We start from the raw sequence: 19206 nt of genomic DNA, 5'->3' as shown, positions 1-19206 counted from the left end.
TCCGACAATAAAATACTAGTGAAGTAATCCTAAAATCGACATGAATAACTTTTTTACATTTATAATGAGCATTTCAGATTTTCAATTAACTTAAATCCATTTATTAAAAATAAAATCAATAGGTGTTGAAAAATGAGGTGGGAAATTTAACAAACAACATAACTACAATATCAAATTTTATAAAATTTGCATCTGATGGAAAATCACTAATTTTTGTTGTTCCCATTCATTATCCATTTGGGCTTTCATTCATCATACACATTCATTATCCATTTGGGCTTTCATCGATCATATATATAAATATAAAAAATTACTAATTTTTGCTGCTAATTATCAAGATAACAAAAGATTGTGACAAGATCACATGAACTACAACAACAATTATATATATAGTATAATTGATATAATCAATTAGGCAACAGTGTAAAATTTGCAAATAAAAAAGTGAATAAAAGGGGACCTTGATTTCAGCTAATTAAAGAAGATTAAGTTGATAAGAGCTTCAAGTTCAAGAAAATTAGGCTGATTAAAGAAGATATCACGAGCTGCTTGATTTCAGACTCTGATAGCTGAACGGGTTTAGCCGGTTTGGATGATGGAACCTCAATTAGGCGTATGTATAAGCGGAAGAACAAAGCTGCTTGATTAAAGAAGATATCACGAGCTGCTTGATTTCGCTGAAATCGCCTTAATCGCCCGTGTATTTTTTTTTGTATTCGTGTATGTTTGTTTCTGAGTTGGGTCGGCTGTAGGAGAAAGAAGCTTCCGCAATGAATCATTGCGGAAGTAATAATAGTATAATGGTAATTTCAGCCTTCCACAATGAATTATTGCGGAAGGTTTGCATCGTGTCGTCCCTTTTTTAAGTTTAACGGCTACGATTTGTTGGCTACTTAACCCCTTCCAACCGACCGTGGTTGGGGAAGGGCACCCTTAATAAATTTAACAAAAGTAATGTTATATATATATATATGTATAGGTATTTGTTTAAATGAAAATAAAGTTAAAATAAAATTAGAAACTAATCTACACCCTTAGATCAATCTAATCTAACGGCCCCTGCAGGTAGCACACAGAATTAAATTACACCCTCCCACACATAATCTCAGCTTTTTCCATTCGTTCTTAATTTGATTTATCCTGTCGAACGATAAGTTTTTTTTTAAAATCCGACTTCACTGCCATCTCCCAGCCATAGATTTGCAAACCATATGTGGTATATTTCGACGTGATTTAGAATTTTTTTTTAATTTTAATTTCTAATTTTCATTATAAAGATATTTCTAGTTTAATAATACTATATATATATGGAAATAATCAAACATAAAACAGACTTAAAATAGAAACTAAAAACTAATATAAGTCATTAAATCAATTTAATATAATGGACTTCTAAAAGCACCCCGCCTGTTATTCAGCACCCTCCCAGGTAGAATCTCATCTTTTTTTCTCCGTTTTAACTTCATTTTTTACGTCAAATGATAAGTTTTTTTTTTAAAATTCGGTTTTGCTGTATTTTTCTAAATCTTCCAACGATTAATTTGCATATCATATGTGATATATTTTGACATAATTAAGATTTTTTTTTTATTTTAGTTTCTAGGTTTGCAGCACCTTATATAAAAATTTTAGATAGTATTATAAGATTCTAACATTTTCTCATTTAATAATATTTATAATATTTTATATATGTTATATAATTTATTGTATCATTAACGTTCTTTTTAATTATATTATTCTAAAATTAAAATTTGATAATTTTAATATGTACTAATCTAGATATACAATATACGGATCGTACAGAGTTTAACTTTGTTTGTATTACAAAGGACAGGGTGGTTTAACCTGGTTTGGACATGTCTTAGAGTAGGTTAATCTGATTCTCCTTTACACAAGTATCAATATCACTTCTTTTTATGGAACTTAAAAATATTAATGTGACTTGTATTATGCTTATAAAGTTATAATATGCAATTTCAAAGAAAACAGAATTTTATTATATTCAAAACTTAAAATATGAAGTGTTTGTGCGTTTGTTGACTCTAGGGTTGAAGCTGCAAATGGAGATGATTACAAAATATCACTCAAGGTCTTTGTTGCCGCAATCAATCAGAGTATGCTTCAGCTTTAGACTGTAAATATATACTATATGTATTTGTGTATGCATACATTCCCCTGTTTTTAGAATGTCATTTATTAAACTGATTTGTTCAAGTCTCTTAGGTCAAGGTGTATTGAAATGAATGTGATGCTTGACTTGAGCTGATTATAGCATGCCTCCCATAAATATACGAAATTTCGATAATTTTAAATTATTAGATTTCGGAGAAAAGTATATAAAGTTTTCCTTTACTTATTTTCATTTTAAAAGTAAATTGTTTTTTGTATTTGCCAATCAAGCTTACCACTAGATACACTTTAATGTACTCAATTTTAGAACACAGACAGCTTGGTCATCGAACCTTATAATCGCTTAATGTTGTATTAGTTTAAATGACATTCTGTCCGAACTCAGGTTAGCAGAAGCATATTCATTTGTCCTCAGCCGAAGATATTTATGAGCAAAAGTCCCTGATCATGTTTGCCAATAAATTTTCAGGAATAAATCTTGTACATTTTACACCATCAGTGGTAGTTGTTCACATCGGAAGTAGTTGTTTACACTTACCAAATATGCTTTACTCCCGTCACATTATCTCTTCTTTCTTTTTCGGAAGTTGATTTGTATTTCTTATTTTTCAAATCTGCCATGCCATTGCTATGTAACAAATATCCTTTCATGAATACAAATTTATCAGTCAATGTGGTTGTTCACACAGATCTATGTGGGTACATCCTTTCCCGTTTAGATGATATTAGGCCGTATATCTAGAATACATCCAGATCACTACTTTCGCATTGCGAGTCTTTCCAAAAATCTAAAAATTACAGGAAGAGTTTCGTGTTACTATAAGTTGTGTGTTTCAGCCTTTTGTTTATGGCCGCTCATTGGGCAAGTAGATGGAGCAAGGTAGTTTTTGTGATTGTTTTCTTATGAATTTAATCTCAATTTATTTTGTTTTTTTCCCACTTTGGAGCTTGTTCCTAGAGATTTTTCTTAGAGAGGAGTTCTCCTATATATATATTTTTTGTAATTAATAAATTTTAGCGGGGTGCCATCCCAGTTACCCAAAAGAAATAAAAAATAGTTTCTTAAAGTGGATGGTTGAACTGGCTAGTCCTTTTGCTATTGAAGTGTATTTTAAATGGTGAGATGCAAACTGCAAATATTTCAGGAAATAATAAATTATATGTTTAAATGTTAAATATATTCACCTGTTATAAAGGTTGAGTGTGTGTCCTCTAGGGTTTTAGAAACCGCCGCAAATGGCGAGCAAACATTGAAGCCATTATTGCGATTTGCTCCAATTGTAGACACCACTGTGGCAATTAATGAAACGCTTATTCTCGGTGGTGTCATGAAGAAAAGCCTCCCGAAGAAAACCAAAGGCAGCGGTATGCATCTTTTTTCTTTCATCTCTTTCAATTCTTATTCTATTAGACTATTACTGTATATTATATATTCTACATTCAAATTCTGTATGTGTTTAGAAGTATGTGATTCCTGGCTTGAGGTGATGAATTCGATCAAAACTGCAATATCCTATCTAATTTTAATGGAGAGGTACATGTGTCTGTATTTATGTAGCGGGAGGTAAATTCATTAGATACTGTCCTTCATTAAGTTTTGGGTTTTCTGTATCACTTTGGATTGGATTGACTTTATTTAGACCGGAAATGAGGATAAAAAGGCCTGGCCTAAAGCTGCTTTCCTTGTTCGTACTACATTGATGATCAGTTCCAAAGTTGACCCAGTGCTGAATATATCGGAACACAAGATTTTATGTACACTAAAAAGCTTTTCTTGTTTCAACAGATCATACCTGAAAGGTGACTATTCTGTTCTTTTATCTATTTAAAATAGAATCTGAAAGCTAGCCGTTTTAATAAATTTACATAATTGCAGAGGCTTTACAAGCAATTAAGATAAATCATAGAGTATTACTTAATTTTTGTAAAATTTAAAACACTTTACCAAGCATGATAAAGTAGCCCATTGTTATCTAATAAAACAAGTATTTTAAATTTAGCACACCTATACATATTAGGAGTGAGACTCAGTTGAGAACCATAACAGTGAAACTTAGGAACTTTTAGTCTGAACTGGATCTTAAAGAACAGGCTAGTCTAACAATTTCTTTAATGAAACAAAACTGATTTTTTGTCTTCTTTTGCTTCAATTCTCATTTTTCTCATGGTGAATCAGTTCTCATATAAACAAAGCAAGATATAATTGCAGATGATGGAATAGACTGTAAGTGTTCTGTTTGGGGGTTATAGAACGTGCTTAAGTGCACTCCCTTGGCTTACTATATTAACCCCTTTCAAATATACAGAGTTACATGTGGATATTACAGAGTTGAATTAACATATTTCCAACAATTTCATAGTTTTCTTAGTACTTAAGACCTTGATAAACTTGCCTAGTAGCTGGTATATTAAGTTAATTATCTGAATATCGTAGAGTTCCAAGTGATATTAAATAAAAAATAAAAGTGTTCCAAGTGATGCTGGATAGGGTTAAGAAAAGTTATGAAGTAAGACCAATCTTGAGGAGATCACATAGAAACTGACAAATATTATTAAATTTTATTTATAACATGCATCAACTTATGCTATATAAGTCTTCAAAACTATGTTACTCGGACTCGGGTATGAGTGTCGGACACGGGTGCAGAAGATCCAAGTGTTCTACCCTTAAATTTCTTAAAAATTAGGATTCGTGGATATGAATCTGAAATTGGACACGTGTTCGGGGATTTGGCATATAACCTTTACATATGTGATAATATACCTACATTTTTTATCCTTTAACTTTGTGAATTAGTGTCTTCTATCAAGGTAAAGACATATACTAATTGTTTATTTCAAACTTATATCATAATTCAAAAGAATAGCATGAAATTAGTAATTTATAGACATGCCTCGCTAAAGAAAGTTGTTATGAGGCTTTGTGAGTCATTTTGAACTATATTGCTGGAAATAGAAGTGTCTAGTTTTCATTTCATTTGTTGGGTCCGACTATCATGTCTTACGAGGGAAAAATTGAAGAGTTCGGATAACATAGCTTCAAAATAATGAAGCTTAGTTTTAAATATTCTTATTTAATAGGATTTCAAGAACTTAACTGTCAAAAATCAATTTTAATTGGAAGAAAACTATTCTTATGAAAAATATTTCGTAGTAACAATATAGTATTATAATGAAATTAGGTGAACAATTATATCAACATAACATATTTATCTACTCTGGTTTAATTGTAGTCCGTTTATCTTGGTACAATAATATGAAGTAAATAATCAAATACTTCTTTGATTTCTTTGCTCTGCATCATAAATTGTATGCAAATAGTTATTTTTATCCTTACCCCACATAGGAAACCTTTATATTGCATAGTTCTCTATTGTCAACTTTGTGATATTAATCTTCATTAATTTGACCTTGTTATGCAAAATCACGAGTTTTCACCAACTCCTTCTATATGATTGAATGAATTATTTTGACACAAAAAATTTGTTAGGTGTATATTATATTAAATTTTTGTTCAGTTTAGACTGTATTTTGGAACTTAAATTCATACCTTAAAATGATGCTTCTAGCGTTATACTATAGGTCTAGATGCATAAGCAACTCACATTTTCTTGAATAATAACCTTCCAGATTTACGTGCAAATTAGAATTTACTTTTGTGTAATTAATTAATTAATTAGTTCTCATCTAGTACATTTAGTTAATTACGTGAAGGTTCTCTTTGAAGCACTCTGTAGGTTCTATAAAGTTTTTCTTTTACCTTTTTTCCTAGAAAATCCTATTTTAAAACTTGTCATCTTGATTTTGTTAAAAAGAACTACATGAAGTGTGTATGTTCTCTTTGAAGCACTCTGTACGTGGTATAAAGTTTTTCTTTTACAAAGACAGTTCTAATATAAAACTTGTTATCTTCATTTTGTTAAAAAGAATTGTATGAAGTATGTATTGTCTATAAAATTGATGGTTTTTTGACTTTACTTTTTATGGTTTTAGAGTAATACGAACCATACAGAGGCATGCGATGGATGTGTTGATAAACCAATATGTGCAAGCTGCAAACAATAAGCTCACAATCACGGACTGGGCATCTCATAGTTATGTCTTGGTAATTTGGGTGCCAGAAGAATATCGGCATTATAAAGTATTATTCTATGTTTTACTGGCATATTCATTTGTTTAATCTTCTTTTAGCGAGGTGCTTGCTGATTTTCTTATATGCTGCTGTTTTTATTGGCAGCTTGCATTAAAAAACAAGACATGCTGCTTCAAGGTCAACCATGAGCTTTCGGGATTTAAGGAGCTTATGATGTATGACAGGTGATGAACTGCAATAATGCACGTTATATTAACACCCTTGATGCAATATTTGAGCTATCTATAATAAGTAATAGTAGTAATTAGTGGGTGGTTCTTTTTGTGTTTGTAAGTACTTCCAATTTTTTTTCACATTATTTTATAAAGAGTTTGCTAGAATTCATTAAGAATAAACTTGTACCTGTCACTCACTATTGATTTCGGTATACCATGTAATCTGTAAACTTTCTCAAAGAATGTTGGAGCTAAAGCTTTAACCGTCGTATGATGATTTAAAACTATGAAGTGTGCATACCTGCTAAACCTATCATTCACTATCCAAATTACCTCAAAACCTTTGGACTTAGGAAACCATGTTATTGTTGGGTTTCAACCCAATATGATAGTATGGGCTTGACTGATCCAAGATAAAAATGGCTTACATAATAATTGTATGTGGAGACAATTATATTATATGGTATGTCTTGATCACAAGATTTGATAACTAGACACTAAGAAAATAAAGCTTGTATAACAAGTATCAGAAGACTTGTACAACAAGTATGGTAAGTCTGGGTGGCTAAGTTTTGGGTGGCTATATATATACATAGTTATATTGTGTTTGATAGGTTGAATTCTTAAGACGTAGACTTGGTATTGTTTTGGAGATACTTAAGTATTGTTATGCTTAAGTATCAGTTTTAACACCATTGATGTGTTATTGATCGGTTGTATTATTGGTAACTATTTGGATTTATAATACAGGTTTGGACGTGGTTGTTTCAACGTCATATTTTGTGTTCTTGTTTTGATTTTACTTATTAATTTGATAAGAAGTGATACTTGGATATGTAGTGATGTCGACTTAGTAGAAGTTGTCAACTAAGTGTTTGGTTTGTGTATTGGTTGGTTGTGAATCTCGTATTTTGTATCCTCCTAGTTATAGTATCCATAGCTATGTCCCTCCATGGTTCCTCGGGACATTAGGTATAAGTAGCCCCTGACTTCTTACATTTAACTTGTTGGCATATCTCAAATTTCCTTGCCCACCTTCAACATCTTGCCTAATGGTGGACTAGTAAAAATACTCCCGAATTCTCTTGTAGGTAGCCCTATTTCCCTAGTGCCCTCCAATCCCTTTGCTATGCAACATCCCTTTAACAATACTAACAGTGATTCCACCATCAACCAGTACTTTGATAACTCTGCTGTTGCAAGACCCTTCAAGTTCAACGGGTTGACCTTGAGGTTTTCCTTTAATCCCAAGCCAGTCAAGATTATATCCTGATCCTTCCAATCATCCAAATCTCCACCATGTTCTTTATCATATTATGGTGCTTTTGTGTAATCTCCACCCCCATCTTTAGCTATCATTAAGAAACTTCGACACTTCTTGCATTCATGTCCCTTTTTGAACTTTCATCACAATAACAACGTAGTCCCTTTTGTCTTCTTTCATCCCTCTGTTAATATGTCAGAGGTCTAGGCTTAATATTAATGACTACTGAACTTGAATTATGTACTAGCACGAATGTTCCAGCTACTGTAATTGAGCCTTTAGCTGATACCTGAGTTGTCACCCCACTCTTGTAACTACTTCTAGAACTGAAAAACCTTCTTAGGTTGAGAGTTGAGAGTGCTTTAGTAAAGCTTGAGTGCTTGCTCTAATGAAGTAGGATCAAGCAGTCTAAGCATTCCTTTGATATCATTATGCAGTCCTCCCACAATGTTAAACACACAGGAAATGGTAAATACGGTAGGTGGTACAAATTTGGTGCTTTAAAAGTTTGACATGCCGCTATCAATGGTAATAATCCAACTGGATGGATCCTAAAGGTTGAGAGGTATTTCCATTTCTACCGGATGAGTGAGGAGGATAAGGTGGAAATGGTCGTGGTTGCATCAAGGAGACGCATTGTTGTGATTCTAATGGGAAAATTGGCGGGGCCTATCGAGAAGTTGTTGGTTCTTTAATTGAAAATGAGAACCTAATATGCTAGGAACAAAAAATTTACTATATCAAATCATATAATTCTGTATTATGAAAACATAAGCATGTTTTATAGGCTAATACATTGGGGAAACTCCTAAAAAATAGTCACCTGATAAATTTCAATAAATATCTCTACTAATTATTCCAAGTCTTTGAAACTAATTTTATTTATCCTAATAACCAATATCTAATAATTAAAAATAATTTAAAAAATATATAACAAGTTCAAATTATTATCCTAACAGAAATGGGATGATATGAAAGCTATGGTGCATCGACAGTTCAGATTAACAACCAATAGAACATTGCCCGAACAATGATTGTCACATAATCAGGCTGGGCCAGTTCCAAACTATTGACAGAAGTTTATCAAATTGCTGGCCCCATGAGAAATTGTGAAGGGGCAGTCCTTGAATTGGTTGACAGAAGAAGTCGGGGTCGAAGTTAAAATATATGGACCCAGGAACCTCGACCAGGACATGGACTTGGCCTCGATAGTGGAAGATAAGCTTAGATTGGGGTTGGATTGAAAGATGTATAACAGGTATATCCCAGTAGTGTAGGAAGGGTATTACAAGTTACTCACCTTCATCCGACTTTTAAGAGCGGACAATCATCATATTAGTTGGGTCGATTCCCCCTTGGGTCAACATAAACTCAAGGTCTTCCGGGATAAGCAGTAGGGTATTTTATAGTGAAATCAAGGAGTGAAGCACGACGTTAAGGTGAGGAGCTCCAAGTTAAGAGGGAGAAGGGAATGTGCTACTGTTACGGTGATGATAAGTGTACTATTAGACACGGGTGCAAGCATTAGGAGCTGACCGTGCTTTTAACTTGTGAAGAAGAGGAGATTGCAAAACTTAGTCAAACCAGCCAATTATCCGAAGGACCATTAGAGGTACGTTTTGAACCAATTCACCCAAAAAAACTTTTTAATTCAGACATAGATAACTAGCTACTTTGAATTTGTTGGGTCGATTGGCAATTGGGTATTCCGATAACATTGTCTAAGTCTTTTGGTGTGTCCTTGGGTACATGAGATTCAATACAATGAGAAGGGGAATGTAAATTTGTGGTTTTGGAGTTCCGGGGTACTATGGTGGTAGAAAACTTTTTACTTTTGCAGTTGGGTAAACTGGGCATCCAATGGTTGGTTAAACTTGGTACAATGATCACAAATTGGAAAATGCGGACCCTAAAATTCCAGTTAGGTGGGTAAACAATCACTTTACAGGGTGATCCCTCTCTAGACAGAAGGGGTACTACGCATAAGGCAATGATCAGGATCCAAAGCAAAAGGTAGATTTTGTTTTAGAACTTAATCACTAAAGTTGCTAACAGGAGAGAGAAGCACAAATGGACCATAAGACTGTGTCTGTTCCCCCATTCATGGCATCAATGTTAACTTACTTGAAGAGTATCTTCGATATGCCCACGGGGTTTCCCCCCTCAATGATATATGGAGCACGCCATCATTTTAAAAGAGAGCACAAACCCGACAAGTGTGCGGCCTTATCAGTACCCCAAATGTACAAGGAAGAAGCAAATAATTGGTTCAAGATATACTTAAAACGGGGATTATCCGGCTGTCCACAAGTCCTTTCTCCAATCCAGTCCTATTGGTAAAGAATATTACAACAATCCCTTGGAAAGTCTTTTGGGGGATTTTTAAATTGATCAATGATTAGCTCAAGAATGATTTAGCCGGGAATGCGTTGAGCAGTCCAAAAAAATGTTCGCAAATGCGATATCTCTTAACACCGAAATGGGTCTTCATTGCATCCAGCAAGGCTACTTCAACCTTTACTGACTCAATTGAAAATCTGGGAAGATATGTCGATAGATTTGGGTGAAGGACTCCCACGCTCTAAAGGGTTTGATACAGTGCTGGTGGTGGTGGATAGGCTGTCGAATTACATAAACTTTGTTGGCCTTAACACTCGTTTTCAGCACAAACAGTGATACATTCGTTTGTCCCGGGCGTGGTTCAACATCATGGTTTCCTTTCACCAATGTGTCTGATTGGGACAAGGTGTTTATTAGTTTAAATTTGAAGGAGTTGGTGTTTATTAGTTTAAATTGGAAGGAGTTGTTTAAGCTCTAGGGGAAAAACCTTCACAGAAGCATGCCTCATCCAAAATCGGACGGCCAAACCAAGGCCATTAACAAGACCATGGAGAGCTACCTGCTGTGTTTTATTAATGCAGATCCTAAATTTTGGGCTGTTGATAACTTGGTTGGAATACTGGTATAATACCTCTTTTCAGTCTTGTGTTCCATGTTCGCCTTCTAAGCTCGTTTATGGCAGAAATCCTCCATTACTGAGTTTTGAGTTTGGTTCCAGATCTTTGACTTCTTTGGAGGAGCAACTGATTGAACGAGATGCTTTACTAGATGATATTAAGGCTCATTTGTGTAAAGCTCAGCAGAAGATAGAAAAGCAGTAGGATATTACGAGGCGTGATGTTGATAGCATAGTGAATAGGGGATTTGGTATACCTGAAAGTACAGCCTTATTGTCAACAATCCTTGGCTAAAAAGCCTTGTAAGAAATTAGCAACCTGACTTTACATCCCGTTTCCAATTCTGCTGAAGATTGGTATTGGGGCCTATAAATTGGAGTTGCATGCTTCGTCTAAACTCAGTTCGGTGTTCCACGCGTCCCAACTTTAGAAGGCCATTGGTTCAAACCCAGGAATGCTCAGTGCCAACTATTTCGGAACAACTGAACGCTGAATTGGTGTTAAAATCTAAACACGAGTTGTTTTAGGAGCAACACAAAATGGAGCTAATTCTTCGTCAAAGTAGGCCGAGCAAAAAACCGAAATCGATCTGAATCTGTTTAAAGTCGGTAAAAATCGAACAATGTAAACTCAAACTGAAATCGAAAATCAAAATTTGAACCGTCTTAAATGGTTCCGTTCCGATTATGGGTTCCAATTGAACCGAAGCAATTAATAATATAAATAAATAATTATATAATGTGTGTATATATATATATATTATAATTACTAGATGTGTACATATGTTTTGTAAAGATAAGTTCGGTGAGCTTGTTCTTAATTTGTGTTACGACGTGTAAAATTTAGGACACACAAATTGATTATGGGCAATTTGCCGTTTTAGTTTGCTGTTGCAAATTTTCAAAAGTTGGTTAGTGGCTCGCTACTTCAACGATCCAGTGAGGAGGTGAAAGGGAGGTTTGGTCAAGTAAAATGCACAAGTCTAAAGGGCAACCGGTGCTTGTTGACTCTAGATTATCATCAATAGTTTAATAGATAATATATTTCCAGAAAAGGATTTGTTATGAAAAAAACTAGATACTATCTATACAAATTATTGTATTATTTTTTCCGATCTTTAATGTCAGTCATAATATATAATTCTTTTCTGAAGAGAAAGAATTGTATGGTCACGAACTTCTACTAGAACTATCACTGATACACACTTTGAACAACCAACATTACTACTACTGTCAAACTAGAGATACTACTTCTGCCATGCTTATAATAGCTTCGAGATGTAGAACCAAATCTAAAAGATCATAGAAATATTAGTATTGTTAAATTCTACTTATTTTTAAATCAAACTTTTTTTATCCTGCTAGTTATATTTCTTTTGTTATTTGTTTGTGAGCGGGTTTTGTATTTTAAATCGAAGCAATTGTAATCGAACCGAGAATTCGAACCAAAATGGCCCTTCGGTTACAGTTTTCAATTTTAAAAATTGAAGATATATGGTTTCAATTTCAACTTTATCCCAAAACCAAACTGAACTTGCCCTATGCTCTCCCCTATTAGGAATTACTAATTTGGTGGGCTGGCTTACAGGATTGGGGGGCAACTTGGGAAATGGTAAAATTACATAGTAAGTGAAATGGCTTACAGGATAGTTGTTTACATACAGTCTTACACTAAAAGAGATAGTAAAATTGTTAAGCCTATTACACAGTAAAAGGAAATGGTGGATTGGAAAAAGAGAGGTATAAAAAGAATTGGATGAGTGGAGAGAAAGCCGAAGGGTGTGTAAATTGTCGATCATTTTATTCTTAGCGGAGGTCTCATCACTCCTCGAAAGTGGTGAATTGTTTTATTACATGTAACCTCTATTTTATTAATACAAGTATTTTGTGCTTTCTGTGATGGGCCAGTCCCTGTATTTTGTTTTTTTCGAAATATTGTTATATTGGTATTTTATTAATTTACAGCGTTGGATTTGTTTATTTAGCCCGCATGTTTTGGGCTGTTGTTAGGTAGCCCGTTAGGGTTATCTTTTCAGTATTTAAAGCATTTTTGTATGTACTTCTATGCAACTTGGATTATATATAAATTTTCTTGAGAATAAGATTGGTTGTGATCAATTGTTCTTGGGATTCATATTGGGGTAGTGATTAGGTTGCGATTTAATCACCCAATATAGTTTAATCTTCTCTTTTTGCTAATTTGTCCTACATCAATCTATCTCTTCTACATCTATTAGCAGATCCGAAATTGTGAGGTGGGGCGTTTGATAAGAGATTTAAAATTTGGGGGTTTCTCTGTGAAGGGATTCAATTGAGGGTTTGGGAATGAAAAAAAGAAGAGGGTGCTTTGCACACTGCACTAACAAAGAAGATGTTGGTAATGAATCTTCTAGAAAAGGGCAAGGGCAGAGCCATGTGAAGAAAATGAAGGCTCAGCCACAGGCTGAGCACAACGAAAGTAGTTCTGAATTTTCTGTTGATGATGATGTAGTAGATGCAATGATGCTACTTTCTGTTCAACCTGATGAAGTATGTTCTCCTGATTCTGAATTAATGCCGGATCATTTCAGAATTGAAGAGAACATATTACCTATTGTGTACATCAGGAAGCGTTTTCGCAAGAACAAAAATGATGGGTGCTTGATGTCTTTTTTTGATAGGCTTAGAATTAGGGATGCAGATAAGGAAGCTGCTCTGACTAAATGCAGAAATGACCCCCCCACAAAACTGATGTGGTCAATAGATACTGAAGGATTGCTGAAGCTGAACCCAAATTTGATACCATTTCAAGAATTCTCCACTCAATTAAGCTTACCAGTCTGTCCTCTACTTGGATATCCATTTGGTTCCTCTACAACCAGGTTTTGCCAAATCTTACTATTGCAACAATATGGTAAAATTGTTAGCACGTGGCCCAAGGTTTATTTAGAGATGCTTTTTGTTGACAATGAAGTTTGTTAAAGGTTTTTTTTGCTTGAAGGTTGCCTGAAGCAGGCTGTTGCCTATGTTTTTGTTGTTATGTCTATGTTTTGTGACACAAACAAATCGGGGGAATATGTTGAGTGGCATGTTCCAGTATGTTCCCTAAGATTTAAACTATCCTGTGTGCAAGATCTTAGGAAGCAGCATGCTTTCACCTTTTACAGCTTCTCAAAATTGAAATATTCCAACTGGTTGTACCTGGATTCAGTATTTCAAAAGCAATGTTTGATTTCTAAGAAACTACTTCTACCTGAGTGCACTCTTGTGAACATCAACGCACTCAAAGGTGAAAGCAATTCACACATGTGTTGGGAGTCCTCTCAGGTATCTTTCACATATTGACTTGTTTAATTAGTTCCTCGGTTGCATCTCTAGTCATTTTAGTAACTGTCTAAATTCAAAATTTTGTTATCGTGGTTGATGGAAAAGAGTCCGGTGAAAGAGTAATGTTCTCTAAGATGCTAATTTTTTATATAATTTCTTTTGCATGTTTTAAAATGTTGTTGCTTTTTGAATATATATATATATATATATATATGTTTGTATATATAATGGGATGGTTTTCAAAAATTAAATGAGTAAATCTTGTTTGTAATTAACAATCTTTCCAGCAAATTTTTGTTTAGAGTTTTTTTAAATTGTAACATTTTCTTGTAATTTTCATCAGGGTTCAAGAACAAAAAATTTCAAGGATATTATACCTATTGGCCCTACAAAATCTGGAAAGGGAAATGGTAAGGCAGGCTCCTACATGTACAGTGAAGCATGAAATGCTGTCATTTGTTCTTTCTTATAGTGCTGCACCACTTTTCTTTCGTAGCCTTCATCTCAAGCTGCTAATGAGAAGTTCTCTAGCTTGTGTCCGCCTTATGGAGTGCACTCTTGCTTGTTCTGTGGAGCTAAGAGGAAAGACTTGCAATTCAACAACCATCTGTTGTGCTCTACCTAAACATTTCTGTGAAATCTTTCAGCAAGTACATCCTGAAAGTACCTCGGAAACTTCATTGACAGGTAAGCATCATTCTGTATATCATCTGGAAATTCATCCTGAGACTGCTAGCTTGAACTGTTATGGAACGATACCATCTCACCACAAGAGTTTTGATGCTATCAACACAAGAAACTCAAGTACTTTGCCTCTAGAAGAAATTTGTTCTATTTGGAAGGGTGAGAGAACAAACGATGTTCACGTTGGCTTTGATAATGTCCCTTGGAAACCGCAAACATTTATATTCCTGGTTTCCGCCTATTAGAGGAATCTGAAGTTTATGCGAAAAAACTTCCATTTACTCCGTCTCCCAGTTACATTAAGCAAATTGAGGATGATATTGACATGGCTCTGAATCCATCGAAGATTTTATATGACATGGATAGTGAAGATGAACAATGGATTTCAAAAAATGGAAAAACTCTCCAATCCCAGGAGACTTGTTGCATTGTAATTACTGATGGTATTTTTGAAAAATGTATGGACATGTTAGAAAAGTTTGCATATGCTCAACAGCGTAATCACTTTACTGTCACTGAACTAGAAATTCTCATGGTTGGGGTTGTGCCGAGTGAAGTGATTATTGCCATCTACCATCATTGGCAGCAGAAGAGGAAGAGAACAGGGATTCCGTTGATCAGGCACCTGCAGGTATCATTTGTATCTTTTCATCTATTTTTTAATATATTATTAATATACCAGTCATGTAACATGTGATCTCTAGATTAAAATTGCGCTGCCAACCCCTTTCCTTGTTAAGTTCTCATTTCATGTTTAGAGAAAAATTGAAATGTAACAATTAGCTGGTAACACCTTTTATGTTAGAACCAAACCTTTTGATCGAGATATTTATCCTTGCTGCTTCTCATTACTTTGACCTTGGTTATACAACTTTTTGTGAACTTCTTTTGCGATAATTGGATACAGGACTTAAGAACGAATATGGTCATGGAACCTGGTTGGAAATTAGTTGTAGGGTAAATGTCTGTAAAGATGCATTTAAGTATCTCTAGTGTAGTTCCTCCTTATGTTCCTTAAACTTTTAACAGTGAATGTATTGAGAAAATTGATGTGATTATTCAAAAAGTGATTTGTAAGCGGAGACAAGAGGGAATGCTTCAGATTTTAGAACAAACCATGGTTGAGTAGAACTTTGCATGAGAATAGAGTTTGCTTAGAGTGCTAGTCTGCAATATGCATTACATTGATCAATTTTACTACATCTAATATGAATATTTGTGTATAAAAAATGAGCTATAAGACAATTGACAAGGTCTCATTTCTCATTTAATTAGTAAACCCCTGTCCTCAACACCTCTTCCTCATTATACAGATATGGGTGAAAGAAAATGTAAAGATTGGCACCCACATGAGACTGACAGTTTTTTGTCAGTTATTCCCCTGTTTACCATGGAATTTTTTTATTATTGCTTATTAATAATAGTGGAATCAATACCACAGAATCAAATAATCTGACCGAAAAGTATTGGCGAACTAATCCAGTGAGAAACTTGACCCTTAGCCATTATATTTGGTTACTTAAATTATCCTTTAATGGGAGGGTGGGGGGATTTCTAGTGTATATGATTTGGAAGATACCATCTGGTCTTTCCCTGGCCTCTGGGAGCCACACATGCTGAAGGTAAAAGAAATTATCTTTTTTTTTTAATTTATAATAAACCCTATTTTTAATAGAATTTTTTTTTGTCCGGCTGTAGTCACCCGAAGAGAGATATCACTTTCAGCTTTTCTCTACTATCATTCCAGAATTTCGAAACTGATTACAGTAGAGAACTATGTATATGTGCAGGCAAATCAGTCAACTAAACGTATGCTTCACCTCATTTCCGTATTACTCACCACTCATAGTGGTTGATAATATTCTAATAGCTGCCGCTATTACTAATCGTTATGCTTGTTATTACTCTCCTGATGTCTCCTTCCCCTTAAAATCAGCCATGTCCTTGTGGTGTCGGAAATATCAGGAAATTTGCACTCCACTAAATACTCATTTTTTCAGGTAGCTTCTTGAAAACTGCAATACGTTCATTATATAAGCACCTGATGAACTAATAATCCAAGCGCTAATAGTCCTCTTCTGACTCAATACACTTTTATTTGATTATGGTTTTATAGCTTAAACTCAATATGATATGCAGGTTAGTTGACCTGATTGACTCATCTGATCCACTCATCACTTAACCATTCCCAGTATTACTAGAACAATGTGCTATAGTTATAATACCACTAGTTGCTACTGATCCTTCATGACTGTTTTGGGACAACAAACCTTTGTATGGGCTGGATGCACACTGACGTAAGTTGCGTTTAAGAATCTTACTTTTAGAACTTCTATTGGAAAGACTACTCTCAGAAAATCTTGTTTACGGGAATGTGTAATGTATTCAACATAATCCGTGGATCAGAAAGTGTTATTAATTAGTCTCAGTACAGTATCATTCATATTATGTAGGACAGTAGGAGTAAGGTTGAAATAGTTGATCAGGTAGTTGGTATAATATTACGTATGTGTATTTAATGTGTGAATAGATTAAATTGATGATGAGGTATATAGATATCCTGTTTATACGTGTTTTTTTTTTTAAAAATCTTATTGAATATTATAGTTAGGAAGTAGGTACAAATTAAAAGTTGTTTCCCTATTAGAATTTTCTTCACCCTCCAAGTTCTAGAATTTCTTGATAAGCAGTTGTGCGACAACTTCATAATCAGAGAATGAGAATCACGGTGAAATTAATCTTTTGGGTATTAAAGGCTTTTGGGTCTCACTCTGTTATATGTTTGAATCACTGATCAGTCTATTTTCTTCTTGTTCTTGAGCTCAATATTCTGTTCCATTCTAAAATTTGTAGAATGAACAGTAAATTTCTAGTCGCAATAGTGGAGCGGAATGTCATCACCCCGATTCACACCATTTTCTAATCAGCATCTGCCCCTCCCCCTGGCTCTTATCACTTATTAAACATATAATCTGGGAGAAGTTTTGATATGAATGGTAACTGGGAACATAAAACACATTAATTAGGATCTATTCAGTGTGAGTGTAATGTCATTATCTTGAACAGCATTTTTGGAGGTGATTCATAGAGCCAGTTTAAAATAACTGTGTGTTGAGTGAATCTTCATGTTTTCCAAAGATACCATGTCAAATTAAGATATGTTATATCATATTTGTGTTAAGCATCCGTTTGTAGCCATTGTTGGATCAGATGACAAATATTTTGCCCTCTTATTCCAGGAGACAATAATTTAAATAAGTAAAAAAACTATAGTTTGTTTTCCTCATGGATGGAGGTTATTGTCTGAAAAATTTACTGATGTTTTGCTTTATCAGCCTCCATCTTGGGAGAGGTACCATGTGAAATTACAAGAGTGGAATCGGTTAACGACCGAAGGCAAAAGCATTGCTGAGTGTGGAGACAAGGTGAAGGCACCAAATGTGGAGAAACCAGTCATGTTCGCGTTCTGTCTAAAGCCACGTGGTCTGAAAGTGCCTAAAAATGGTTCAAAGTGCAGATCACAGAAGAAACTTCACGACTCTGGGCATAGGCATGCTAACATAGGAGAGCAGGGTGGTGTTCATACTTCTGGTAACAGATATTTAAATTGCTAATCTAGTGGAGTTGTTATTATTCGGTGATTTTCTAGCATTTTAGTTCCGTGCCTGATGTGTGCCCATATTCAATCTCGTTTACAGTTCGAGAAGAGATGGCTTCAAACCATAGACCAGGAAAGAGAAATCGGGTGCAGCAGCAGGATATGGAGTTCCCTGATTGGCCAAGCAAGAAGCGTCACCTATCTGATTTTTACCCAGGGAGACGGAATGTGAGCGTGCAAGATTATTATGAGCTCAGAATGCGTGAAGCATCAGGTGCAGCAAAGCGAGCTTCTTGCATTGCAGTGTTAAAAAGGGAAAAAGCAGAGAGATTGTGTTCCAAAGCAGATTTTGCTATTGGCGCAGCAGCTTCTGCTCTTATGGTTGCTAGTGCCATGAAAGCCTCCTACTACCGGACTAATTGATGGATAAGATTAAAATGGCTATATGAATGATAATCAGTTACTTTAGCTGCTGGCTATCTGTTGAAATGAATGTAGCAGTCATGCTGGTACGGGTTTCGGGTTATGCATTCTTTATATAGTATTCTTCTGAGACTGGTTTTGTTCGGCTGTTATATCTTACCCCTCTTCAGATGCTGAAACATTTAGCTAAACTAATACTCTCTAGATCTCTTGGAATCTAAATATGAATGTAGTACATTTGAAAGGTTTCCTAGAACTTAAATCTGAGCTCCTCTGAAGTGGTTTTTTTTCTTATATTATATATTTTTATATAGATATGTAGATTAATTTCGTTTTCAGGGTGTGGTGATGGTTGTCTACTTGTCTCATAGACTTTGGTGGTACCACAGATAGACATAATTATCGGAACTGTCCACACATTGCGAGGTAGAAGGTGAAATTTAGTGAATTCCCGATGATATCTTTAGCTGTTGTATAGTTTTTATTTGTGTGTTTTTTTGAATTCTCATCATATAGTCTCATAGTTCATTTACTGGA

At 34.6% G+C, this 19206-nt stretch overlaps 1 protein-coding gene across 29 annotated transcripts; it reads left to right on the top strand.

The window, feature by feature from the left end:
• Positions 1-1921: 1921 nt before the first annotated feature.
• Positions 1922-18984, top strand: LOC141672037 (uncharacterized). 29 transcript variants are annotated; one of them, XR_012555345.1, is made up of 7 exons: positions 2121-3495; positions 3595-3694; positions 3839-3930; positions 6124-6271; positions 6368-6447; positions 12962-13964; positions 14308-14978. XR_012555345.1 is itself a non-coding variant. In XM_074478526.1 (7 exons), exons 5-7 carry the CDS (start codon positions 14974-14976, stop codon positions 18667-18669), a joined length of 885 nt encoding a protein of 294 aa, XP_074334627.1. In that variant the 5' UTR covers positions 2147-3930; positions 6124-6235; positions 6368-6447; positions 12899-13964; positions 14308-14973; the 3' UTR covers positions 18670-18984. The 29 variants fall into 29 exon arrangements, 7 of the variants coding, with proteins under 7 accessions (XP_074334627.1, XP_074334630.1, XP_074334624.1 ...); XR_012555338.1 differs by having other exon boundaries at positions 3771-3930; XR_012555344.1 differs by having other exon boundaries at positions 3592-3664.
• Positions 18985-19206: the final 222 nt, after the last annotated feature.

Source organism: Apium graveolens, chromosome 7 (assembly GCF_009905375.1).
Source record: "Apium graveolens cultivar Ventura chromosome 7, ASM990537v1, whole genome shotgun sequence".
Lineage (NCBI taxonomy): Eukaryota > Viridiplantae > Streptophyta > Magnoliopsida > Apiales > Apiaceae > Apium > Apium graveolens.
The sequence above is the reverse complement of the archived record's forward strand: the minus strand, read 5'-3'. Positions and strand labels throughout refer to the sequence as shown.